This window comes from Tetrao urogallus, assembly GCF_951394365.1.
Source record: "Tetrao urogallus genome assembly, chromosome: 22".
NCBI classification, from domain to species: Eukaryota; Metazoa; Chordata; class Aves; order Galliformes; family Phasianidae; genus Tetrao; species Tetrao urogallus.
Window position 1 is genome coordinate 2,451,029 of NC_136835.1, and position 25,176 is coordinate 2,476,204.

At 61.4% G+C, this 25,176-nt stretch overlaps 4 protein-coding genes across 5 annotated transcripts; 1 reads left to right on the forward strand and 3 right to left on the reverse strand.

Annotated features, from left to right (window-relative positions):
- Positions 1 to 2,257: 2,257 nt before the first annotated feature.
- On the forward strand, positions 2,258 to 3,667 carry RNF26 (ring finger protein 26; the record flags this gene model as incomplete). Its single annotated transcript, XM_079545817.1, has 1 exon — positions 2,258 to 3,667. The coding sequence occupies one exon, from the start codon at positions 2,258 to 2,260 to the stop codon at positions 3,665 to 3,667; it is 1,410 nt and encodes a 469-aa protein (XP_079401943.1).
- A 6,031-nt stretch (positions 3,668 to 9,698) lies between these two features.
- On the reverse strand, positions 9,699 to 10,874 carry C1QTNF5 (C1q and TNF related 5; the record flags this gene model as incomplete). The annotated part of the gene is made up of 2 exons (XM_079545761.1): positions 10,658 to 10,874; positions 9,699 to 10,216 (listed from the first exon to the last, which is right to left on the reverse strand). The coding sequence occupies exons 1-2, from the start codon at positions 10,869 to 10,871 to the stop codon at positions 9,699 to 9,701; spliced, it is 732 nt and encodes a 243-aa protein (XP_079401887.1). The 5' UTR covers positions 10,872 to 10,874.
- A 2,018-nt stretch (positions 10,875 to 12,892) lies between these two features.
- MFRP (membrane frizzled-related protein) lies at positions 12,893 to 16,178 on the reverse strand (the record flags this gene model as incomplete). Its single annotated transcript, XM_079545869.1, has 13 exons — positions 12,893 to 13,117; positions 13,182 to 13,309; positions 13,451 to 13,585; positions 13,773 to 13,903; positions 14,025 to 14,173; positions 14,291 to 14,367; positions 14,482 to 14,607; positions 14,845 to 14,975; positions 15,057 to 15,276; positions 15,355 to 15,513; positions 15,611 to 15,739; positions 15,940 to 16,051; positions 16,125 to 16,178. 13 exons carry the CDS (start codon positions 16,176 to 16,178, stop codon positions 12,893 to 12,895), a joined length of 1,776 nt encoding a protein of 591 aa, XP_079401995.1.
- A 1,720-nt stretch (positions 16,179 to 17,898) lies between these two features.
- USP2 (ubiquitin specific peptidase 2) lies at positions 17,899 to 25,030 on the reverse strand (the record flags this gene model as incomplete). 2 transcript variants are annotated; one of them, XM_079545692.1, is made up of 12 exons in its annotated part: positions 17,899 to 17,986; positions 18,070 to 18,190; positions 18,266 to 18,373; positions 18,478 to 18,556; positions 18,635 to 18,715; positions 18,802 to 18,905; positions 18,985 to 19,049; positions 19,135 to 19,245; positions 19,339 to 19,450; positions 19,539 to 19,662; positions 19,878 to 19,928; positions 24,422 to 25,030. In XM_079545692.1, the coding sequence occupies 12 exons, from the start codon at positions 25,028 to 25,030 to the stop codon at positions 17,899 to 17,901; spliced, it is 1,653 nt and encodes a 550-aa protein (XP_079401818.1). The 2 variants fall into 2 exon arrangements, with proteins under 2 accessions (XP_079401818.1, XP_079401819.1); XM_079545693.1 differs by lacking the exon at positions 24,422 to 25,030 and adding an exon at positions 21,434 to 21,574.
- Between the last annotated feature and the right edge of the window lie 146 nt (positions 25,031 to 25,176).

Genomic DNA, 25,176 nt, shown 5'->3' on the forward strand with positions numbered 1-25,176 from the left:
CCAGCTCCTTTTCCTACAGCTCTCGGGCTCCCCATCGCCACAGCCCATGGATGGTGGTTGCCTGCAGTGGGGATGCTGGGGGACACGGCTCCTTTCTACCCAGAGGTGGAGGCTGGAGGAAGAGCGAGGCACACCGCTTTGGAGCAGAGCCCAACTGGAGATGGGGACGGGGACATTCCTGGAGTGGATGTGCTGAAATGAGCCTGACCTGGAGCACGGGGCTGTGCTGGAGCATTCAGCTGGGCACCTTGAGAGCAGCCTCAGCTGGGCTGCGTGCGTGTCACCGTGCTGTACTAGCCAGCCTGCTCCTGTATGGGGTCAGCACCCTGGGGAAAGTTCCATGGGCCCAGCCAGAGCTGAGAGCCGGGGCAAGATGCCAGCAGGACCCACACCCCAGTACCACCCTTCCTGCCCCTAGGCAGCACTGGGAGGAGATGCTGGGGCTGGGGAAGCTGTGTCCTCCTGCAAGGCAGCGTAGGTGGGAGCCGTGGTGGCCCCCGGCGCCGTTTCCCCCCCTCCTCAGCATCATTTCCCCCCTGTGCAGCTGCAGGCTGGGCTGCCAACCCTTTGTCTCTCTGTTTTTCCCATTCCTCTTCCACCCCCACAGCCGCACGCTGGGGCCCACAGTGTTATGCACCCCCCAGAGCCAGGACAACCAGAGAGCTCCTCCAGCACTGGGATGCTTCATCTCTTTGCTTTTAGCTCTGGAACAGCCCAGGCTGACTGCTGCTGCTTCCCGACACGCTGCAGTGAGCTCAGAGCTAGGAAGACAGTGATGCAGCCTCAAAGCAGGGCTGGGTGCCAGCACAGCCCCGGGCATGATGCACCCACACTCCAATTCTTACACCCCAAAGGTACAGCGCAGCCCTGACTCAATGAGTGGAATGAGGTCTGAGCAGCAGGAGCCTGCCCTGCTCCAGGCAGCTGCCATGCACAACTGGCAAGGCGGTGGCATCATGCCCACACCTCCAGCAAGTGTGAGGACAGCTGGGGGGAGCCTGCCAAGGGGGTGGCAGGCTGCCAAGCACCCCACAGGTTTCAGTGATAGCTCCTCCCCCCCCCCCCCCCCCCCCCCCCGGGTGTTTGCAGCCCCTTGTGCCCCTCTCAGGGTGCTTCTTCCTCCAGGTCTTTGCACATCCCTGCAGGAGAAAGGAGCAAGGAAGGAGAAGCTTTGCAACTCTTGGCCCTTCTCTGTGCCCCCCGGGCAGCAGGGAAGGGGACGCAGGTGCATGGGGTTCACAGGGCCCCTCCCCATAGCAAGGAGTGAGGAATGAATGGAGCACAGCACGCCTGGCTCTTCTGCTCTGCCCCCCCTCCACCCCCTTTTGTTTTTTTTCTGCCTCCTGGTAAAGCAATAAGAAATCCAAACATTACCATAAATGCTCAAAGCATCTTGGCTCTGTCACGTGGACACCGGCACACACCCTACCAGGGGAGAACACACAGCCAAAACCCTGAAACCAGACAGGCAGGGAGGGAATGGACCTGAAAGCAGCCAGCAGGACAGACAGACTGACAGACACATGGCTTTGCTGTGCAGTGGAAGGGGGTTGCAGGTGGGGCACCCAGGCACCCTATTCTCAGGGGCTCCCCCCGTATCCACTCACTGCCCAGGGCCTTGGATGTCTTTCTCATGGGTCATCTGTTCCACTTGCTCTCCCCTTCCTTAAAAAGCCTTGGGTACGATGCTGGGTGTTCCTCTGCCTGGCGTCACCGTCCAGGCAGTGGGGCCAGGCTGTCTCCTGGGGATGCCCAGCCTGGAAGCTGGCAGGAACTACTCAGCAGGAAGCAGGACCTGCTGTGAGACCTACTCCCTAGCCAAACCTTGGGCTGGTCCTGGCCTTGGAATTATTCTGAGACCTGTGCAGGAAACCGCTTGATGTTGTGCGAGCAGCACTGCCCTGGCTGACCCTGTGCTGGAGCGTCACAACCTGCCGGAAACCTGCCGGTTGCCAGCGCTGAGGCCGGCACGACTCATCACACGCTTGACCCCGCAGCCTGCCCCGGGTGGGGACCGCTCGTAGGGCTAAACTCGGCGCCGCTGGCCCTTTAAATCCAACATAGCGCAAACAACCAATCGGAGGCGCCTCCCCCCCGCCGCGTCCTCCGAACCGCCCAATGGAAAGAGAGTCTCGTCGCGTCCCCCTCCTCCGATTGGCCAGCGCCGCGTTCCCGCCCACGACAAGATGGCGGCGCCCATAGCGGGGGGGCCCCGCTCGGGCCTCGGCTGAGGGCTGCGGCCGGGCCCGGCCCCGCCATGGAGCTGGTGCTGCTGCTGCTGCGCGGCCTGCGCCTGGCGCTGGACCTGCTGCTCCTCCTGCTCGATCTCAACTTCTTCCTGGTGTCCTCGCTGGTGACCGCGCTGCTATGGCTCCTCACCACCGCCGCCAGCCTCCCCGGTGCTGCCACGGCCGGGATGTGGGCCTGCTGGAACGGGCTGCTGGGCGGGCTGTGCGGCCTGGCCGAGGCGGCCTGCGGGCTGGCGCTGGGGGCCGTGCAGGGGCTGGGCGGCCTGCTGAGGGGCTGCTGCTCAGCCCTGGAGGGCCTGAAGGTGCTGGGCCACCTGCTGACCCACCTGGGGCTGCGGGGCAGGGAGCTGCTGCAGCGCGGGCTCTGGAGCCTGCTGGGCTCTGGGCAGGCCTTGCTGAGGGAGGCGGGCGAGGGGCTGGCCATCGGGGTGAGCCTGCTGGCCTACCTGGTCAACAGCGTGGTTAATTTGTGCCTGCTGGGCACGCAGAACTTCTTCACCCTGCTGCTGGCTCTCTGGGATTCGGTGGTCAGCCCAGTGCTGCGCGTTGCCGACCTGCTGGCCGCCTTCCTGGCACACGTCTCCAGCAGCGCCATTGCTGTCTCCATCCTGCTGTGGTCGCCCTGCCAGCTGGCCTTTGAGCTGCTGATCTCCACCGCCGAGCTGCTCATTGGCATCTTCTTTGTCAACGTGTATGGGCTGGCTTTGCTCCTTGCCATCATTGTCGTCAGCGCTGTCATCTTCAACCCCGGGTTGCTCCTCACGCTTCTGGGCCACGTGCTGGGCTACTTTCACACGCTGCCTGCATATCCCCGCCTGCAGCAAGAGGTGTGGAGGCTTTACCAAATGGCCGTCCTGATGCTGGGCATGGCCATGACCTCACAGACCTGGCGCAGGTTGGTGGACTGGAGCTTGCAGGTGACCAACTGGAGCCGAGGGGGCAGAACGATGAACCAGGAGAGCGAGCGGAGAGGGGCAGCCCAGGCCCTGGGCAGGCTGATGCTGGCAGGGGACGACCATGCTGCAGCTCAGCAGGAGGAGCAGCCACATGCAGAGCAGGTCCCGCAGGCACATCCAGGGGCGAGTCGAAGCACTGCGTCTGGGCAGCGTCTCCAGGCATCCAGGGACGAGGCGAGCACCTCCTGGGGGAAAGCTCCAAGGAGAGAGCAGCTGAACGCAGCGACTGGGGATGGAGCGGGCGCTCCGGATGACGACCCCTGGATGCTTCTGAAAGAACAAGAGGAACGTAAGAAATGCGTCATCTGTCAAGATCAAACCAAGACAGTGCTGCTTCTGCCCTGCAGGCACCTGTGCCTGTGCCAGGAGTGCACAGAAGTCCTCCTGCAGCAGGCTGTCTACCAACGCAACTGCCCGCTGTGCCGCCAGATGATCCTCCAGACGCTCAACGTGTACTTGTGAACTGCGGGGTGGGTGGTTTGGGTTGTTTTTCCAGGTGATTGAAGACAACCCTTGCCTCATGCTGGAACGCACGATGGCTCTTTCCTGGGCTGCCCCGAGTTGTTTCCAAAGAACTAAGGATGGTGCTGAAGGACCAAGAAGCTGTCAGAGGTGTCTTTCAGCCACGTTCAGTGCACAACTAGGCTGTAGATCCTGCTAGCAGGCATGGTAGCTGATCTGTGCAGCAGGCTGAAAGGTTGTTTTTTTGTTGTTGTTTTTGTTGTTGTATTTGACAACTTCTGTTTCAAGGCCTGTTGCCTTGAGCCTGTGATCTGAAACAAAGCATAGAGCTGATGACAGGATAAAAGCTGTGCCATCTTGGAAATTACTGGAACTGGTGCGAGGCAAAGGAGTGTTTTTCTACCAAGGCTTGGCCAAAAATCTACCTGGTGGACTGCATTTGCACTCTTTTTTCCTCCTGCCATTTAAGTGGGGCAGCTCCCAGGGGAGGGATTCGCCCGCCCCTTTTGCAGGCTCTAGCAAAGCACACTTGAGCTTTTTAGGCTTTTCTACCAAAGGGCTGAGCCCAGCTCTCAGCTGGAGGACAGCAGGGCTTCTGAGGCTCCTTAACATCCCAGCCGTTATGGCTTTGGAGTCTGAATTTTCCCTTGCCAGTAGGAGCCACGATGAGCACGATCTCCCTGCAGGACAGCTGACTGCAGAGCTCAGTGCCGCTGCTGCTTCCACACCTATGCAAGACCAGCAAGCACATCCTGTGTTACTTGCATGGAGGGGCTTGAAGGGAGTTTGATACCTGTTGCCTGGAGAACCTGAGCAGCCCTTAGGCTCCCTGAGGCTGGAGAGCATTTGCCACTTCCCAGGCTGAGCTGGCAGGAAGGGGCGGCTCTTTGGGAGTCAAGGGGACACCCCAATCCTCCTTGAAGCCCACTGAGACATTCCAGCTCCAGGCACAAGTGCAATGGACCTGCAGACTTGTGCACGGAGCAGCACCAGGACCACAGCTACGTTTGTTTAGGGCAGGGTTACACTTCTGTTTTGGCTGCGATGTGAAATACATTTTGTTTAATGTAAGTGTCCCCCAAAGCGTGACGAGGCCATCCATTCCTAGCTGGGGAGGGCTGAGGTGCCTCATCCCAGCACGATTCCAAGAAACTGCTGGGCTGCAAGAGAGCCACGCGCTAAAAAGCTTTCCCTTTTTCAGCTGCTTGTCTGGGGTCAGCCATGCATCAGAGCCAATTTTGGCTGGAGCCAGATTGGAAGGAGCCTTGACTCCTCGACTGCAAGCCAAGAGCCTGGGGGCGGCTGGCGTGGCTTTCTCCATTCTCCTGCTAACAAATAATTGATCAGTAATTTAAGCCAAAACGGAGGCAGTGGAGAGGCCAGGCCATGCTGGGAGACGACTCTGCCCTGCAAACTTGTGCTGTGTCGAGGTCTGATGGTGTGTGAGAGCAGCTCTGCAGGGACTGCTGTGTGCTGGAGTCTCTTCATCCTCACCTCCAAGCTGTTTCTCCCGCAGCTCAGATGGACTCACCCCTGGTTGGGGCCAGCTAGCGATCTTGGGGTGCAGTGTTTCCTATGTGGGTTTCAGGGGATGAAGGACATCTTCTCCAGACTGCAATTTCTCCCTACAAATCTTTTTTTTTTATTATTGTAGCAGTCACTGTTTTAGGGGCCCGTTTGTTTTTTGCCTGTTTATAAAAAAAAGAGAGAAAGCTTTGCCTTAAGTTTAACTCTTTGCACTACAAACAAGCAAATTAAAGTTTCCTCTACCAGAAGCTGCCTGCTGCCTCTTTCTTGGGGTGGGCTTCCCTTGGGATCTCCTCTCTGCTCACCCCTGGGCTCCATCACTGACACAGAATTGGATTCTGTGCTGGTGTCACTATGGGCTGCTCAGTGAGGAAGAGAGAAAGCAGTCTGCTTTGCAAAAGGTCTTGAGCTTCTCCTGGAAAGAAGCGTGTGCTTCTGTCTGCTGGATCAAAGCAATTTGTGTTTGGCTTCTCCAGAGCTGGAGCAGCCCAGAGCAGAAGGGCTGAGACTTTCCAGGCTGGCAGAACAAAGCCTGAGGATGCGTAATCCCAGCTCTCATGTGTCCTTGGTGCCTCCACATCCTGCTGCCTGTGACAGAGGCTGTTGGCCAGCCCGGTATCCTTAGGGATGGAGGCAGCACAGGGGCAACTTTGCCTCACAAAAAGGCCAGGACAGGCTGAGCTATTTGTGAGCAGATGCATTTGGCCCTGATCTGAGCTCTTGGCAGGCTACTGTGTGCTTTTAAGCACCCTTGGCTTCTCCAGAATCCTTGCAAACTGTTTGGAAAATATCGTTCAGGACCCCGATGGGCAGAGACCTCAGGAGTTTTGGCTCACCCTGCCCTGAACTCACCTGCCTTGGCAGGGCTATGGCAGCAAACAAACTAATTTTAACGAGGAAACTCTCATGTCCTGGCTGAAAGTCACACAGGGGGATTGCAGGCAGGCTGCAGGAGTGCAGCTCAGCCAGGCACAGCGCCAGCACGGGGCTGCCAAGCCCTGCAGGGGACCGGCTGCACCAGGAGAAACTGAGGCACAGCCTTCAGAAAGCTGAGGTGGGCTGGGGGCTGGGAGCTGGCAGGGAGATGCCCTGTGCAGCAGACATCCAAGCAGAGGATGCAGAGATGCATGCAGCCACCTCATCCCCCTGTGGTCAAGTGAGAACAGGATGTAAAGGACACAGCCTTCCCCCGGGAGCTGTCCTGCACGCACTTGGCTCACATGCAGCGAGCAATTACAAGAGGAAAATGCAACCATCCCCTGGCTGATGGAAGCCCGCAGTGTCCTGATATTTCTCCAACACCATGGAGCTGGTGTGGGGCTGCAGTGATGCTCACAGACTGGTCATGGGCATAAGGACTGAGGTCCTGGCTGCATTCCCTTCTGCTAGGATGGGAGCAGTGTGATGCTGCTGGGTTACCCCCACGTAAAAGCACTGAGGTGGGGGGGATGTTGACAGCTTGCTGAACTGAAACCTGCCCCAGGCCTTGGGAAAATCCCTGGCATCCCTTTGTCTGCCCAGCTGCAGCATCCCAGCCCTAATGAGCTGCCATTGCCTTTGTGACAGCAGGGAGCTGGCATGACAGACGCACACTGCAGAGCAGCTCACAGCCCCCAGCCGATGAGGAGGGAGCAGGTGATGATCAGCAGCAGAACCATGGGGGGCCTTTGGGCTGCTCCCAGGCACCAGCTTTGCTCCCTCATTAGTGGCTCAGAGCATGCTGCACAGGGCTGTGCTCAGCTGGGCTGTGGGTATCATCATGAATGGAAACTCCCTGCTGCCTCCCCAGGGTTTCCATCTCATTGGGGTGCAGATGGAAACAGCACTTGAGCTTGGAGATGATCCCTGGTCCTGCTGGTCCCACTCCACTCACCAGGACATGCAGATCCCTGAAGAAGCCAGTGTCCGCTCTCCTGAAGCCCCCAGCTGGGTCCTCCTTTGGTCTTGTCCCCTTCTTTCAGCTCCTCTGGTTTGTAGGAGCACACCCACCTTTGCTCCTCAGCCACCTGCTGCTGTGAGCTGTTGCCAGATATCGAGGTGGTTCCTATTCCCACAAGGACCAGCGCACAGAGCCCACAGGACCCTCCTGTTTGTCCTTACGCTGCTGTATAGGCACTTTGGATACCCCAACAGGGGCCAATTTCCTAGCACAGCCAGGAGAGCTGATGCACAGTGCTGGTGTGGGCATTGCTGGTGTGCATGCACTGGATAGACCCCCTGGTTGCACACTTGAGCCCTTTGCTTGCCCACCTCATCCTCCCCTGATTGAGGACAGCCCCCGTCCCTCCCTCAGGTTGAACTTCTCCTTACCAGGTCAGCCAGGAGTCACCAGAACAGCCATTTCCATACTCTGCTCCTGCAGTTGAAGGTTTGAGCTCCTGGTGGAGGCAATCGATCCACTTGGCATCTTCACCTCCTCTGCAGCTTCAGGGCACACACACAGCCAACACCTCTTGCATGCTGCACACGGCAACCCCAGACTCTTGCTGCAGCCCCAGTCCTGCTGGGTCCAAGCCTCCAGCTGAAGACTGTGACCTTACTGTGGCCAAGAAGCAGTGTGCTGCTCCGGGAAGGGCTGCCAGCACTTCTCCTTTTTTATTTTTTGTTTCTAATTAAATAAACATTTCTGTTCCAGCTGCCACCTCTGTCAGCTGCACAACAAGACCTATCTGCTCACTCTCCTCTTATAGCAGCTTCACCCTCCTTCTGGCCAAAGGGGTGGTGGTCCTTCCCCAACCTGGGTGCAGGTGGAACAGGGGCTGTGGCCACTCCTTCCTCAGGGGCAGCTGCTGGAGCTTGTTAGGGGCTGCTAGGTATTGAGACAAACTAAAGCCTTTTGTGGCTCTTCTTGACCCTATCCCCTCCCTGTCCTCCTCCGTAGGCAGCTGTGGGCATCTCTATGTTGCTCGGGGGGGGGATCCCAGCAGTCCCCCACTGACCCCATACAAAGCACCCTGGCCAAAAAGAGCATCTCAAGGAGAGCAGAGCCCAGAGCTGCTGCACCAAGCGCTGCTCCCCGCATCATGATAGGGCCTGGAGGATGCTCCCAGCCCCCACGTACCTCCCCTGGCCTCATCCCAAGAAAAGTCATTATCCTCCTCCCAGAATAGACAGTTCCGACCATCGATCTGCTCTGCCGCGTTGTTTATCCCTCAGCGGCTCTGCTTACAGAAAAAGCCATCTTCAACCCAAACAGCCGCTTCCGCTGCAACGCGACCCTGCGGCTGGGGCTGGGAGGGAGCTGCAGGGCTCCCGTGGGGAGCGAGCCCTCACGCCTGGCCCCCCATAGCTTCTGCAAGTCCCTGTGGGGCTATGTGTGGTCCCACAAGCACTGCTGTGCTCTGTGCGCCCAGCCGTGATGCAGCGATGTTCCCTTGGCTCCGGGCCCCTGCGCGGTCCCAAGGTCTGGAGGGTTCGCTCCTTGCGCTGTGGGGTTGCTCGTCCCGCTGTCCCCGGCCTGATGGGCAGCACGGCTGCCGAGTGAAGGAGTTCGGCCCCCGGCCAAAAGCCCCCTCCCTGCTCGTCCCCTATCCCCGCAGGACCTATTTTGGGCAGGAATGAGGAAGCTCTTCGTTCCACGGCTAAAAATAGGGATCTTTCTCCCATGTGGATCACTGCTCTCACACTGTATCCCGGGATGGGAGAGGGCTGGCGGACTCCCGAAGTCCTGGACACGGTGGGAGGCAACAATTCGCCCTGCCCCGACCTCCGTGTCCCCAGCCAGGTCGGGGCCCCCAGCCTGTCCCATGGCACCTGGGAGGGGGGGTGGGTCCCTGCGGGGACGCGACCCCCGGACACAACGCTGCGCACTGCAGGGAGCCGAGATCGGGGGTCTGGGCGGGGAGTCCCTCCCCAACCCCTCCCTCCGCTCGATGATTTAGGGGAAGGCTCAAAAGGAGGGAGGAGGCAAAGGGATGCCGATGCTTCCATCTAGCGGCCTCCCGCTGGCTGTGCTGCCTGCTGGCGTCCAGTCCCCCGCGCTGCGAGCCGGCATCCCTCCGTGCAGCCCCCCGAGTGGTGCCAGCCTCCCCTCCGACCCCTAGAAAGGGCCGAAAAGCAGCAGGCGCAGAGATGAAGACCCTTTTATTGCGGGTGAAGGAGGAGAGGGGCGGCTGGAGGACAGGGGCAAGGACGGGGACACCGGTGACACGGGCTCACTGTGGGATATGGCAGGGGTTGGCAGGACGGGCCCCTCGCCGTGCCAGCGGCCAGGCAGCCCGCAGGGAGAAGCTGGCCGGGGGGGTGCTGCGTGCACAGGGACAACGCGGCCATCAGGTCACTGCAGCTCCCCGGCATGGGCATAGAGCCCCAAAGCTGGGTGCCCACAATCACGCTTAGCTCTGGCACAGAGCTTCATAAGGTGGCAGGGAGAGCATGCCCCTGCCTGGCACGAGGCTATGAAGTCGCAGCAGAGCAAGGGGAGGATGCTGAGCATCCTGGCTTCCAGATGGCCAGATCTCATCCCCAAGGGATGCCCATGGGGTCCCCATCCCCAGCCTCACGCTCAGGCAAAGACGGCAGAGTTCTGCCAGTAGGAGTAGACAAGGAAGCCAGTGAAGGTGCTGTCTGTCTTCACGCTGGAGTAGAAGCCGATGTAGTCCCCGACTCCCACCTGCACCCACACCTCATCCTCGGGCTCCAGGCGAACCAGAGCCCCCCCAGAGAGGGAGGTGGGCTTGGGCCAGTTCCCGTAGTACTGGAAGAAGGAGGCGATGGAGTGCCCGTTCTTCATGATGTCAAACTGCAGGCTGGAGCGGTAGACAGTGGCATGGACTGCAAAGTAGTAGAGGCCGGGCACCTCGCAGGTGAACTTGCCAGTGTTGGGGTCGTAGTGGCCCTGCTCATTGATCAGGACCACGTCAAAGCGGATGGGCTGGTCGGCCAGTGGTGGGCTGCGGGACTCGGAACGCTTGGCGCTGAAGGCGGAGCGGGGGGCCACTGCACATTCACCCTGTGCCCCCTTCTCGCCATGCATGCCATCCATGCCGGGGCTGCCCATCTCCCCACGGGGTCCGGGAGCTCCTGGAGGGATCACAGAGGGGACAGTGTAACCTTGAAGCTGCTGTCCCCAGTGCAACCCCTGCCATCCGAGCTCCCACACCCCAGCTGCCTAGATCCATCCCAGCGGGGTTCAGCATCCCATGGGTGCTGTCACTCTATCTGGGGATGCAACATACCCCACAAGGGCAGGAGATCAACTCCCAGGAGCCAAGGAATGGGTGTTGTACCCACACTGGGGTTCCTGAAGCAGGAGGTGGAAGGAAGGGAGAAACGCAATGGTGCTGGTGGCAGCAAGCAGCTGACTCTTGGAGAGTCATCCATGCAGAAGAAGGGTGGTGGCAGCACAAAAGGGGCATTTTTATGGGATTTCCTCCCGGCTTGGCAATATGGGGCAATGCCAGCGTTCAGACACGAGCTCATTCCCATGGCAAGGATCCCCTACTGACATGATTCCTTACTTACCTGGTGGGCCCATCTCGCCCTTCTCTCCTGGCATCCCCATTGCCCCATCCCGGCCATCTCGTCCGTCTCTGCCTGGCAGACCCTGGCCTCCGTGCAAGCCTGGGGTGCCTGGGATGCCCGGCTGCCCTGAGCACTGCCTGGGGATCTTGTTGTCTTCAATCTGCATGGAGCTGCTGATGAGCCCGAGGAGGAAGAGGAGGAAGAGCTGCTTCATCTCGTCTGCCGTGCAGGGGCTGGGAATGGGCACAGGACACAGATTACACTCCTGTGGGCACCAGTTCAGAAGGCTGGCACCCTGCAGCTGCCTTCAATTCTCTCCCAGTTGCCTTTTTGGCAGGCGCTTCCTGCACCTGCTGCAACATCCCCATTGCCCACCCAAACGGTGGCAGGGGACCAGGCAGGGGAGGCAATAACAGTGCACACATGCCAACACAGGGTTCTGGGTGCTGGATGGGCACTGCTGGCAGGATGCCCACGGGTGACACCGTGCATGGGCTGTGGTTTTGGTAGACAGCAGTGCGTGGCGGGGCGGCAGCTCGGGAGCTGCAGCTGCATCGTGGCCCTGCCCTTGGCAGCATCCCCACGGCTGGCTCCCTGCTCCGAGCCACCCAGCTCCTTGCATGCAGCCATCCGGGGCTGCAGCATCGCACGGGGACGTGCTGGGACCACCCCGGTGCTGGGACCTCCCAACAGCCCTCCCATCCCCGGCGCAGCCCCCATCCCTTTCCCCATGGCCTTGCCCTAATGAAGTTTCTCTCTCTCCTCTCCTGGACGTGACGGCTGCGGCAAAGAGGAAAAGGAGGAGAAATGTGGCTCTTTTGTGTCCCAGTGCCAGAGCTGGGACCCCATTGTGTCCATGCCTCCCCACTCACCGCAGTCCCCCAGCTCCTGTCCCCAAGCCCCGCTCTGCTCCGCTGGGATGGCTGCGGCTCTTCCTGACCGCTTTGCTCTGACGAAGGCCCGAGGAGAGGCTGCCTCTCCACCCCCCCCCTCCTCCCCACGTCTCTCCTCCCAAACTCCAAAGGAAATCACGGGCCCCGGGAGCCAAAAACTACAAGACAAGGGGAAAAAGAAAAATAATCCCGCGGTGTCGGAAGCGCTGTAAGCAGGGGGAAGGGAGAGCCAGACAAACAGCCCAGCAGGGCGAGGGGAGGCGTGGGATGAGAATCATCAGCGCTGAAGGCATCTGGGCAGCAGCACAGCATGATGGAATGGGGAATATGAGAGAAAACGGAGGGAAAGCAGAGCGAGAGAGTTGGAGAAGGGAGCGGGAGTCCCAGAGGTGTGTGATGCCCTGGCTGGCATTTTGTCCCTGGCAGAAGGGATAAGGCAAGAGGGACAGTGAGGCACGCACAGTGTGGCAGTGCCAGTACTAGGAGCACCCGTGGGGGCTGCAGAGGGTGCAGGCGTGGTGCTGCATGGTTCAGGGATGCGGCAGACTGCAGGTGCAGGCAGCAGGCAGGGAGACTGCAGGCATGTGACGAAGCTGGGATGGTGCTGGGCTTTACAAGGCACTCCCAGGTCTCCTTGAATCTGTTCCAGCACTGAGTGCATCCAAGGGATGCTGCAGGGTGCAGTGGTGAGGGTGACACTGCTGGCTGAGCCTTCCTGGCCCACATACCCAAAAGCTGGGTGCTTGCATGGGATCTGGCTGCTCTCCCCTAGGTGTGAAGGGGCTGTTGGTTTTGGCCAGCTGACAGCTGGTTTGTGGCCACAGGGTGTTGCCAGGCTGTGGCCAGTGGGGTGGCTTGGTGCCAGCATGGCCAGCAAGGACAGAGCCCTGGCTGGAGGGAGTTCTGCTCCCTGCACCATGGAGATGCCTGCATGACACTCTCCAAGAGCCATCCATCTCCCTGGGGTCCCCCATCCCATTGAGGGCACAGCAACCAGTCCATCTCCTCCCTGCAACTGGGACAGTCCTGTGTCCTATTATTCCTGCCCACGCTCCTGGCTTTCCTCTCTTAGCCCACGCCTCCATTTCTGCAGTATAACCTGGCAGACCCTCTCCAAACACACCTCCTGCTCCATCAGCTGCTCATGCTTTTTATTTTGCTGTCTCTGGAGCTGGGGGACAGCCTGTAGCCCAGCTCACCCTGGCCCAGCCCTGCTCCATTCATGGAGCATTAACAGCTCTGCTGCTGAGGGCTCAGATTCCTTCTCCGGGAACTCAGTCCTGCAAAAAGCCCATGGCATCTGGGCACTGAACTGGGCCTCCACTCCTCTTTCCTTGCCACCTCAGGGCTGGAAGCACTCCACGGGGTCGTTGGAGTCGGGCAGGATGTTGCAGTTGATGGGCCAGAGGATGCCGAGGAGACCCAGGGAGTGCTGGCAGCGCAGCTCAGCAGCCAGGCAGACAGCACGGCAGGGCTGCAGGACACCCCCATCTGGTGTGCACTTGGGCACAAAGAGGCTGCAGATGAGCAGGCGGAGGTGCTGGTAGCAGGCGAGCTCCATCAGCGTCTGCAGGAGAGAAGCAGTGAGCACAGTGCGGTGCAGAGCACCCAGCTGCAGCCCAGCAGCTCACCTGGTAGTCTTGCAGCACCTCGGCAGCTCCGGCCTGGTCTGGGATGGCCAGCCAGATGTTGGGAAAGGAGGTGGCATTGTAGCCCAGCCCCAGGCACATCTCCACCTCCACCGGCTCGCAGATGGAGCCTGCGCAGGGTGAGGTGCAGGGTTAGGGTTGAGTCAGGGGTTATATATTACAAAGGATCCGATGGCCTCCAGGTGTGCACCTGGGTAGGTGGTGGCTGTGGGATGGCTGTGGGGGGGCGACCCCCAGCCGTGGGCACTCACCAAATGCAGGGTAGGAGACCCCAGTACAGTTCAGCTCATCGGTGCCATCGGGGCAGTCGTGCCAGCCGTCGCACACGGACTCCAGCGCCCGGCACTCGCCGTTGCCACAGGAAAACTCTGCGGGGCTGCAGGTCTCTGCCAGAGCAGGGGATGGGGATGGGCATGGGCACAGAGCCGGGGGACCTCCAGCCCAAGCTCCTGCTCCAAGAAGGGTCAGACGTGGGGGAAAACCCGGGCGTCCTTGAGCCTGGCCTTGGAAACCCACAAGGATGGAGACTCACACAGCCACCCCTGGCACCCTGCTCCCTGCCTGGCTACGTACTTTCTGTGGCATTGCGGGCTTGGTAAGTGGCAAAGAATCCAGTGTCTGCTACTCCTTCATCTGCCACAAAGAGGACTGTCATGACGTGGCGTGACGAGGTCAGGTCGGGTGGCAGCTGGTGGCCACAGAACCTGCAGGGAGATGGGGCAAGAGATGGCATTGGGTGTGCAGAACCCTAAACCTCATCTTCTGGCTCATGTCAGCATCCTGCTCCGTGCCTCAGTTTCCCCAGCTGAGCCACAGGACCCACACCTGCCCATGAGGCTGGCAGTCCCGGTGCCTGCACTGTCGTGAACCTCCACGAAGTCAAAGCTGCAGTCCTCGTGTGACTCCAGGCTGAAGTTGTGGAAGTGCAGGTCTATGATGTGACCCAGGGGCACAGAGATCTGCCAGAGGCACAGCTATGGGGACAGCCGTGAGAGCCGTGAAGCCGGGCAGGGGCACGGGATCTCCCTGACAGGAGGAGGCCTTCCTTCCTCCTGCCCTCTTCCTCCTCCTCCCAACATCCCTTCTCTCACCTGCTGGTGTGGGTATGGCTGGGGGTGGCTCGGGGTGGAGAGGTGCCCCTCCAGAGCAGTCAGTGGCCCCCCGCACTCTGGAGACACACACAGCACTCACACACATGGCAGCTGTGCCCCCTTTTCCCTCTACCATCACCTCCCTGGGGCTGGGGGGAGAGGGGGACGGGGGTCACACGCTGCCGTCCCACCTTTGTGCTTCATGCTGCAGTTGGCCTCATCGCTCCGATCCTCGCAGTCGTGGAACCCATCACAGACAAAGCCCAGGTGGATGCAGAGCCCCTGGTCACAAAAGTGCTCATCCCACGCACAGCTCTCTGCAGAGCGAGTGCAGGTGTCTGGGCTGGTCACCCACAGCCACATCCATGCCCAAATCCACATCTATACCCATACCCACATCCATACCCACATCCACATCCATACCCATACCCACATCCATATACAAACATCCACATCCATACCCATACCCACATCCATACCCACATCCACATCCATACCCATACCCACATCCATACCCCTGGGTGTTTTGAGGCCAACCCACATGATGTACTCACTCTCACTGGGGGCCACAGCACGGTACCGAGCACTGAAGCCTGGTGCCCCCACACTGCCATCGGAGACAAAGGTGACACGCAGGTGGTTGGAGATGCTGTTGAAGGTTGGGGGGACCACGCTGCCACAGAACCTGGGGGCACAGTGGGGGTAGCAGCGCTGCTTGCACCAGCCCTGGGTATGCCACCCCCTCCTTGGGCACACACAGCCCTACCTGGCAGTGCCCCCCCGGGTCCCCTGCTCCTCATAGAGTTCCAGCCGGTCGAAGAGACAGGAGGCGGTGCCCTCCACGCTGAACACATCCACTGTCAGCTGGATGGCCATGCCAGCTGCCACCTCGATGTGCCATATGCAGAGAGCATGGGGTGGGTAGGGGTCGGGGTGGTTGGGGGAGCTGAAGGAGCCCTCGGGGCCACGCAGGGTCCCACCGCACGCTGCATATTACAAATGGGTTTGGGTTAAGGGACATGGGGACATGGCCTCCATGGTGTGTCCCCCGCGTGGGGACTTACCTGGTGCCGGAGTGCTGGCTGCAGGTGGTCGGCCATGGGTTGGGGGGGAGGGTTTGGGGTCCTGGGGGTCTCTCTGGCTGGGTGCCACAGTGGTGGTGGCGGTGCTGCGGGCGGGCAGGGCTGCAGCCGGGGAGCGAGGTGGTGGCGGGGATGTCAGCTCTGCGTCAAGGGGGATGGATGTAGTGTGGGGAGGGAGCTCTGAAAGCCCACCCAGTCACGGCACGTTCCCCCCACTCTCCCTGCTCACAGCACTCACGGTGGATGATGATGCCCAGCAGGAGGGCGATGAGGAAGAGGAGAACAGCACTCATCAGAGCCACGCAGAGCCAGGTGAACCTGCAGTCGGCACGGTACTGCCAGCCCGCCTGCACCCAGAGCTGCCGGCCTGGGGAGGGCGAGGAGAGAGGGCAGAGCGGGGTGCTGCCGTGTCCCCAGCCCTGTGCCACCCCCTGAGCCCAGCCTCTCGTCCCCAGAATGCCAGCGACTCCCCACGCATCCCCACACCCCCACAGAGAGCAGCACCCCATGGCTGGGCTCCCAGTGGCCCCATGGACACGGGCGCATGTACAAAGTCCATGCAGGTACCGAGGGCATCCTGGGGTGATGTGGCTCCCACCCCATCCTCGTCCGTTGGCTGCTCAGCTGGAGGCACTGCCAGGGGCTCCTCTCCCTCAAAGACGGGGTTGCAGAACTCAGTCTGAACGAAAGCAATGGTGCGTGGGGATTGCACTGTGGAGACCCATCGGGTGGCACCCCTGCCCCAGCCCTACCTTGCTGTGCTCCAGAGCCTCAGGGCAAAGCGTGATTTCGGTGAAGTCCTTCATGGTAGCAGCACTCCTGGTACAGAGCACTTAAAAGCCCCCCCAAAGCGCTCTGCTCCGCAGCATGGTTGCATATCCCTCCACCCACTGCTCTCTGGATGCTCCCATCGCATCCAGTGCTGGCTGTGCCCACGTGTGCTCAGCCCCACAGAGCCCTATGGCTGTGTGGTGAGCCCTGGGAGGCCCTGCTCCCCTCGATGGGCCCCTTCCCTCTGCCCCGTTAATCCAGCTCAGCTGAGGATGCCGAGGTCAGGCCCTGGCACGGAGATCCCACATCTTAAAGGGGAAAGTGTGCTCGCACCAGAGCTGGAAGACTGCCCCAGAGGCTGGGGAGATGGCTTTCCAGGTGCCGGTGGGAGTGGGGCAGCCCTGGAGGGGCTGTGTTGGATGTGCACCCCTCCTTCCCTCTTGTCCCCCCTTGCTGATGTCTGAGCGCTGCTGCCTGCGTTCCTGCTGCCTTTTAATGCCACAGGTCTGTGCCTGAGCTGGGCAGAAAGAGGCTTTTGTTCAGGGCTTTGGGGGCAGAGCATGGGCACAGTAGGAGGAGGAGAGGCTCCCTGTGCCCCATGGACACACCACAACCACATCCACTTGCTGCAGGCGAGCCCCGTGTCACGGCTCCTTCTAGATTGAATCCTGACTCAGTTTCCCTCCTGCTGCTGGAGCCCGGAGCCAAGCACACACGCACACAGCGCTCTGTTCCAGCTAAAATTTATTCCTACACGAGTCTCCCTTGTACGAGACACATCCTGCCCATCTTGCTTACACAGTAAACAAGCCACCTGCCGAGCTGTAGCACTGCCCCAGCCCGGGACCCACCTTTGCCCCCCAGCCCTGCGGGGATGCCCCTAGGGGATGTGCTCGGGGCAGGGGGGCTCAGCCCACGCCCAAAGCAGGATGGGTGCTGGATTGGACTGGGGCTGGGGTTGTGCTGGGTCAGTTACGTGTCCCCCCCCATTGCACCTCAGGCAGGGCGGGATGGGGAGGAGAATAAATTAGAGAAAAGGCTAAAAAGGCCACTGGCGTTTGCTAGCTGCAGGATGGAGCAGTGGGGCTAGGTGAGCATCTCCAGGCACCCCCTGGGGCTCTTGGTGAAGAGGGGAAGAAAGCCCCAGTACTGGAAAGGTGCTGCCCACCCCCCCCACCCCTCCTCACCCCCCCCCGTAGGACGGACATCCCTGTGCACCCCAAGGGCCTCCCGCGCCCCGAAATGGTTTAAGGCACCGTCGTATAAGGAGGTGGGTCAGCCCCCCCGGCGTGAGTCCCTGGGCAGCCAGGAAGGATGCTCCAGGCTGAGAGAAGTCTGTGATAAATAGAAACTCCATGAAACATCGTCCTCCCTCCCGGCCGTGAGTCCTGGGCCGATCAGAAAGCAGATGGAAGTGACCAAAGAGCTGTAATCCTTCATCAGGAGGTTTGGAGGAGCTGGGAGGAGGCATGTGGATCCTCGGAGATGGCAGAGGGGTACGAAGATGCCAGAAGGGAACCCAACTCCGGGTGTCCCCAAGGTCCTTGGTGGGAGCAGGCAGCCCCAGGCCCCTTGCTCAGTATTTTTATTACACGTCAGAAAGAAAAAAGAAAAACCTACCCCAGGGTAAAAAGCAAACACCAGAGGCCTGGAGGCACCGGGGCTACCTGGTTTCTGCCCTCATCTCGGGGCTTTCTACCGTTCTTGGGGTGCCAAAATCCAGGTAGGAGGCTCTGAGGGGTGCCCAGGGGCTGGCTACATGCGTGAGGATGGGCTGGCCAGCTCGTAGAAGAGCAGGTAGGCATCGCTGCTGCGTACGTGGCTGGAGGACATCGGGGTGACGCTGCAGAGACGTGGGGAGATGCACTATGAGCCATGGGGTGCCCACATGAAGTCCCCCTCCCCGTGCCACCCGCGCAGCCTCACCGGGAATCATTGAAGCTGTGCCACTCGCTGGAGATGGGGCTCTTGCAGTAGGCAGTGTAGTGTCCTCCCATGGTGGTGCCCGAGTGGTTGGAGACGGCGTAGAGGTTGTAAACGGCGTGGTCTGGGGGGACAGGGTGAGCATCAGTGGTACCCACATGTGAGCTCTGAGCTCTGCCCCCCCAGCCCAAGCACTTACTGCAGCTCTGCGAGGCGAACTCCCTCAGGTCCAGGTCCTTCAGTGGGAAGTTGACGAAGGTGGTGAGCTTGCTGGCTCGTATCCTGGCCTCTGAGAAGCGTTTCAGGTCTGAAGTTGGGACACGTCAAGGAGATGGGGAGCAAAGGGAAGCCTGCAAAGAGCTGCCACCCCGCACCAGCCCCACCAGCCCCATTTATCAGTACAAAGGATACGGAGCACCAGGATCTTGGGGAACTTCTGGATGCTGAATTTCTTCGTGCACCGTGTCCTGGCTTTGCAGCGACAACACGTCTGCAGGCAGTGAGCAGTACAGTGAGGACCCATCCTGCACCCATGCAACTCCCTGTGCCCCCACCCCACGTCCCATACCGGTTTCTCATCCCCATCCAGAATGTCCTCTTTGGTGAAGAGCCGCAGGCAGTCCATCAGGGTGACTTCCCCGTAGCCTTTCTGTGGGAGGAGGGCGCAGTCAGGAGCACAGTTTATGGGACACACTGTGTGGGGCAGAGGGACAGGGAAGAGCGGGGACACCTCACCTTGGGGATGGGCAGGGAAAGGTCCCAGAAGGGGTCAAAGGCTGTGGAACAGTAGCCGCACTCACTGCAGGTCAGCGAGCTCTTCAGCTGCCCAACGAAGAGATCTGGAGGCGAGGGGATGGAGAAGGGTGATCCTCCAGGTCCCAGCCCCCTGCCTGCCCCCACCCCTGCCTGTATGCTCACCACTAACACGGCTGTCCTCCCGCTCCTGGTACCTCCGCCACATCTGGCGGCTCTTCTCATCATCACTGCGAGGCAGAGGGACAGAGCTGCTGAGCCATGCTGGATCCCACGGGCATCCAGCCCCCACCCCACTGCCCACCCCACGCTTACGGGAGGTGGTCCAGGGTGTCAGCATTGGCCCGCGGCCGCACCAGCACGCGGTTCACCTCGCTGTGCAGCCCATCCAGGAGGAAGCGCAGGAACTCCTGTGCATCCTGCTGGCTGCAAGGCAAAGGGGCACGGCTGTGAGAGACCCCCGGGGCTCTGCACCCACCGCCAGGCCCACACCTCCAGCCCCACACCGCCAGTCCCTACTTGTATCCAACAAAGCGTGGGGCGTATCTCTGGATCTGCGTCTTGAACTCGGAGGGGCTCACGCTGTCATTGGGGGATGAGGTCCAGAGCAGCTGGATCAGCTTTGCGAACTCTGCGTGCAGAGAGGAAGCTCAGCAATATGGGGAGGGGGCGGACGTGCCCCATAGCTGTCCTCATCCTGTCCCTCCCCCCCCGGATACCTGACATGAGCGCGGTGCGCATGCGGCTGTTGTTGTTGAGGTCCCGCAGGTACTGGTTCTGCAGGCAGTAATCCCGCAGCTCCTTGGTGTTACTCAGGCACTGCAGGATGGAGTTCATGAAGCACTGGGGGAGGCAGAAAACCATGGCAACGTAAGGCGGAGGGAGGGAGGCGGGTGGTGGCAGGGGGGCACCTTGGGGCGGGCGGGCAGGGGATGGGGATGGAGCAGGGAAGGCATTTGTCCACCCCTGGGAGCGTGGATGCCGGGGTCCCTAATGTGCCCACAGAATGGCAGCGTGTGGGGCTGGGGCTGTGCCCACAGATGAGGACAAGCACTCACCGTATTGCCGAGGTTCCGCAGTCCAGTCAGCCCCTGCACCACCTTGGAGCTCTGCAGAGAGGAGAAAGGCTGAGACAGGCTGCCTGTGAGTAACCTGTGGAACCACCGGCACCCCTGTGGGGCAGTCCCACATGGCCATGCAGGGGCATTGTGGGCTCTCTTGGCACTGCCACGTGTAGGAGAAGCCTGAGGACCCATTGCTCACCCCGGTGCCTGGCCTGGGATGACTCCCAGGGCTCAAAGTCCTTCTTGCTGCCCTATGCCCTGTGGGCCAGGCTGGCCACCCCCTGCCTCCCCCTGCCAACTCTACGCCCTGGGAAGCTGTGGGTGGCCGTGCTCAATGCCTGCCCTATGGCTGAAGCGGGTGTCCCACTGCTGCCCATCCCTCCAGGACACCCCACCTGGTGCAAAGTGCCACCCTTCACAGCATGGCTGCTTTGTGGGATAAAGTCCAGAGAGGGCGGTGACAGGGTGAGCCTCCCCGACCTGCACCCATCACGGCCGCAGCTCCCGGTCCTCCCCCAGGCGTGAGGAGGGGGAGGAGGAGGAGAGGAGGGGGCCGTCAGCTCCAAAATAGCAGCAGCTGGTGCGCGTGTGGGAGGTGCTGAGCACCCAGCCCTGACAGCAGCCCAAAATAACCCAGATACAGTTACACGTGTGCCATAGCGATGGTGCAGGCATCACCCGCCGCAGGGGCACAGCACCGGCGGGCACCCAGGTGCCCCGTGCCGGGCACACGTGGCACTGCCGGCCAGCTCCGGCGCTCTGCATGCGGGTCAGTGCCTGTAGCAGGGAGCTGGCCCAATAGCCCCACAGCCCCCGCCCCTTTCCATGGGGCAGGGATGCACAAGAACCCCCGTGCCATAGCCGTGGCTACACCAAGGTCGTATTTCCCCCCCACGTTTTCCCTTCCCTGGGTGACTCAACTCCAGCTAATCCCCCTCGCCCGGCCGGGGCTTTATCTAGGACACGGCGCGGCTCACAGGCGGCGGAGCAGAGCTGGCTCACGCGGCAGCGGCGGTGGCTGGGGAGTCCCTGAGGCTGCACTGCGGGAGGGGGGACAGGGGACAAGGCGCGGGGATGGGGACAGGATGCGGGCCGCCCTGCTCCACCCGCGTACCAGCAAAGCGCTGGAGAAACCCAACTTAGCTAAGTGCCCAGACCCTGACCTCCACGGCCCTGCTGTGCCCGCCTTGAGGGTCCCCGCTCCAGATGCTGTTCCCTCTTGTCCCGGTGACGCCACCACCACGCTATACGGCCACCGCCTCCTCCTTGCCACGGGGGCATGGGATGGGGCCAAGGTCACGGCCGAGGCAGCGCTGGCCAAGGGACCCTGGTGCACAGCCACGTGCTTTCACCTCCCCTTCTGCTCCCGGCTTGGGAGGTGCCGTCCCCCAGCGCCGGTGGCATCGATGGGCACCCAGCACCACGCACCCCATCGTGCAGCAATGTGCACCGCGAGGGGCAGCGGGGAGCCCCGCGCTCCCCAAAGCACGCAGCGGATTCCCCCTCCCCATGGTCCCCTCTTCGGCCCCCATCCTCCGGGCTGCTCGTACCTTGGTCTTGTTGAGGACGAGCCCGACGAAAGTGGAAACCAGCAGGGAGCCCGGCATGGAGGTGCGGGGCCGCAACTCCTTGTGAAGGTCGGGGAGCGCAGGGGGCTCCTCGGGCAGCGTCACCGTGTACGAGTCCCGCATGGTGCCCCCCGCGAGCAAAGCGAGATGGCGAGGGGCCGAGGGGGGGTGGGCAAGAGGGTCCCCTCTCCTCGGGCCGGCCGAGGGCAAGGGTATGGGGTCAGGCCGGGCCGGAGCACCGCCGTGGCCGGGCGGTTGCGGTGCCGGAGCCGATGCCGGCTCTTTGGGGCTGACGGCACCTGAGCAGCTCTGACATCAAATGGGTGGAGAGGCAGCAGCAGGGCTCCGTGACGGCCGGCCCCCGCCGCACCGCGTGGTACAGGCAGCCCTGAGCCAGGGGGGCCCGCGAGGGGCGGCCGTGCCCGCAGCCACTGCCGAGCTGGGGGGCGCGGCACCTCGGGGAGGACGCGTGCGATGTCCACCGAGCTCCAGGGTTCCGTCTCGCCACGGCATAATGTGGGGAGCACTACCGGCACGGCCCCTTCCTTCCCCGGGGCTCCCAGAGGATGGAAAGTTACCCCCAAGCCATGGAATGGGGCTGTAGAGTATCCGAATGGGTTGCGGAGCTCACGGGGACAGTGTTAGGGGAGAGTGCGGGGAGAGAGGCAGGCAGGGAGCTGCACCCCTTTGCGGGGCAGGGGGGGGAGGGGGTTGCGTTAGCACTGGGCTCAGAGGGTGTTTCTCAGACTTGTTTGTTTCGCCAAGGCATGGAGCAGGGACCCCCCCAGTCACTCCCCTCCGAGCACTGGAGAAACTGAGGCACCGAGCAGGCAGAGATCCAGCTCTGCCCCTGCAGCAAGGGCAGGTGAGGAGCCTGGCAGCGAGCCCAGCTCTCTGTCCTGCATCCTCAACCTGCATCCCCAAACTGCGTCCCCGTCCTGCTTCCCCATCCTGCGTCCCTCCGCTTCCCCCCTCTGACCATCCATGCCCAGGTGTCCTGGCCACCTGCACAGGGAAATTTCCACGGGCTGTCACGTAGCGGGCATGGAGTGAGGCTGCTTTGCCCCCTGCCACAGCCCCCAGCATGCCCCCAGCCTGCATCAGCGGTGCTGTTTGGACCCCTTGTGGTGCAGCTGCAGCCTGCCCTGCCCGCGGTGCACAGCCACTGGAGGGGATGATGGGGATGGAGGGAGGTGGGAGCAGGGAAGGAGACTATTTTTGGCACCAGCAAAAATATCTGAGGAGGCATCTTGCAGCGTTATTCATCTGCAGGGCCAGCGCTTTTTGCATCACAAGAGGAGCCCTGTCGTAATCTGCACTCATGTATATATATATACACAGCCTGTGCTGTGTACACTGTACACACACGGGGACATGGTGTGCACACGGGGGTGCACACCCCGCTGGGATCAGCGTGTGCCCCACAGTATGATCCCACCCACGTGGGGCACGGCTGCACCCTAGGGCTGAGGCACAGCACCCTGCCCTGCAGCACAGCACGTGGGGTTGGGGTCAGGACTGAGCCTGCTGTGCTCTGTGGGTGCTGGCGCAGCACTCCCCAGGATGCTGGATGGCAGAAGTGGCCCCATCTCACGATCAACCTCATTCCTCGGTGACTTTGGTTGCTCCTATAGCTGGAGAAGGATGCAGGCTCCTGGGGCAAGGCTGCAGACAGAAAGTGAAGGAGCCGGCAACCTGTCCTAGTTGTCCCCTCGGCAGCGGTGACCTTCTGCCATGAGCTGGCACTGCAATGGCAGGACTGGCCAAGAGCCAGAGCCATCAGCTGCTCAGGATGGGGCTGTGCAGAGCTGCCGGTGATTCTGTGGCTGGCTTTGGCCTCCTGACCCTATGTCCCCACAAGGCGGTTAATGGGGTGGCACAGCACTGCTCCTTCCTTTCCTGGCACCATGAATTCTCTGCTCGCTGCAGCTGCACAAACCTCCCTGCGTCCCACAGGATGACAAATGGAGGTGCCAGGCCCCTCCATTCCATGTGGTGCCAAGGCACTGGGTGAGGGGATGGGAGCAGGCGTGGGGACAGCCCCGTCTTTGCCCCGGCTGCGATGCTGCCCCTGAGGCTGTGTAATGGGGCAGAACCAATGGTAGCAGGGGGTGCACATGTTTCCGGCACCTGACGTGACCGCAGGCACCTGCAGTTTGTTTTACGATTGGTACGTTCACTTCCCTGCTTGGGAATGGGGGGAAAAATGCATAGGAATGGAAAATAGCAGGTGTGCACATTAAAGGCCAAGAAAACCTCAGCTGGTGTCAGCGATCCAGCTCCCTGCTTGCCTGCTGTCCCACGGCACCTCCAGAATGCTCCCATGGCACTTCTCCCAGGTGTGCGGGCATAGGGGAGATGTGGGGCTTGAAGGAAGAGAGCCTCTCGTCCTGCTCTTGGGAATGCACAAGTGACACCCCCAGCCCTTATCCTCCCTGCTGGGTGTACAGCATCGGGACGGAGCTGGGGGTCAGGCCCTGCGCTGGGGGGGGGACCGACCTCCACCATGGGGTGGACTGAGAGTGAGAGACAGCATGGGCAGAGCCAATGGGATCTTGGAAGGGGACCCAAGTGGAAAGTTACCAGCGCTGCTGTGCACACCAGAGCTGGGCTGAGTGCACGATAGCTGCACATGCCCTGGGCCATGGCTCTGGGGATGGCACAGTGCCTATTGGAGCTCCAAGTGCCTGTCACCAGGCGTGATGCTGTGCCACCACATGTGACGCTCTGCTGCCATGCCTTATGCCATGCCACCATGCGTGCTGCAGCACGGCTCAGCCAGCACCGCAGAGAAGCATTCCCATGTGCACCCACTGGGTTTGCACTCATTGACAGACTGACTCCAGCAGCGTCCCTGCATGGCACCACCCCTGCACCACACTGATCCCAAGCAGTCTCCCCCCAGAAGCCCACTCGGACCACGCACCCTACCAGCACCATCGTGTCGCCATCCCACCGCGTGCCACATACCATGGGGTCGGGGCCATGCGTGCTGCCATAACCATCATCCCTTTCACAGAGCTGGCTGCTGGAGGGGCTGGAGGGCAGGCTGCAGTGGCTGCTCTTCTCCAGGTAATCGCGGACGTAGTCAGAGCGCGTGGCGGCCTGGTACAGAGCACTGGGGCTGGATGCGTAGGCGCTATCGGACGTGTGCAGCCCCGAAAACTCCTGCGCCAGGTCCGAGTGGCTGATGGCTCTGCGACGGCTGAGAAGTGTGGAGGTGGACACGTAGCCAGAGGGGCTGCCGGGGGTCCCGGTGAAGGAGTAGCACGAGCCCCCGCTCAGCCCCCCGCCCGGCGGCTGTGTGCGGATGTAAGCGGGGCTCAGGCGGATGCTGGAGTCGGGGTACAGGGGCAGGCGGCCGCTGTCATAGCCGCTGGTCGGGGACAGTCTGCTGTGGTGGTACCGAGGGGAGGGCAGGTAGCTGGATTTGAAGCCGATTTTGTCTCTGTCTGCATAGGCGTAGGTGGAGCCGTAGGAGGTGTAGGAGCTGTAGCCGCTGGGCATCTTGCTGTAGGTGTTCTCGGCATAGCGGGACGAGTCAACGTACCGTTTCAGTGTGGAGGAGAGCTGGGACATGCTGGAGGCTGGGGCTCAGCGGGCTCGGCTGGAGGCATCGGCTGCAAGAGAAGGGCCTGGGCTCAGCTGCTTGGACTACGGCCGACATCAGACAGCACCCATCCCAGGACCCCTACCTGGAGACCCTGTGAGGGGTGAGCAGGAGG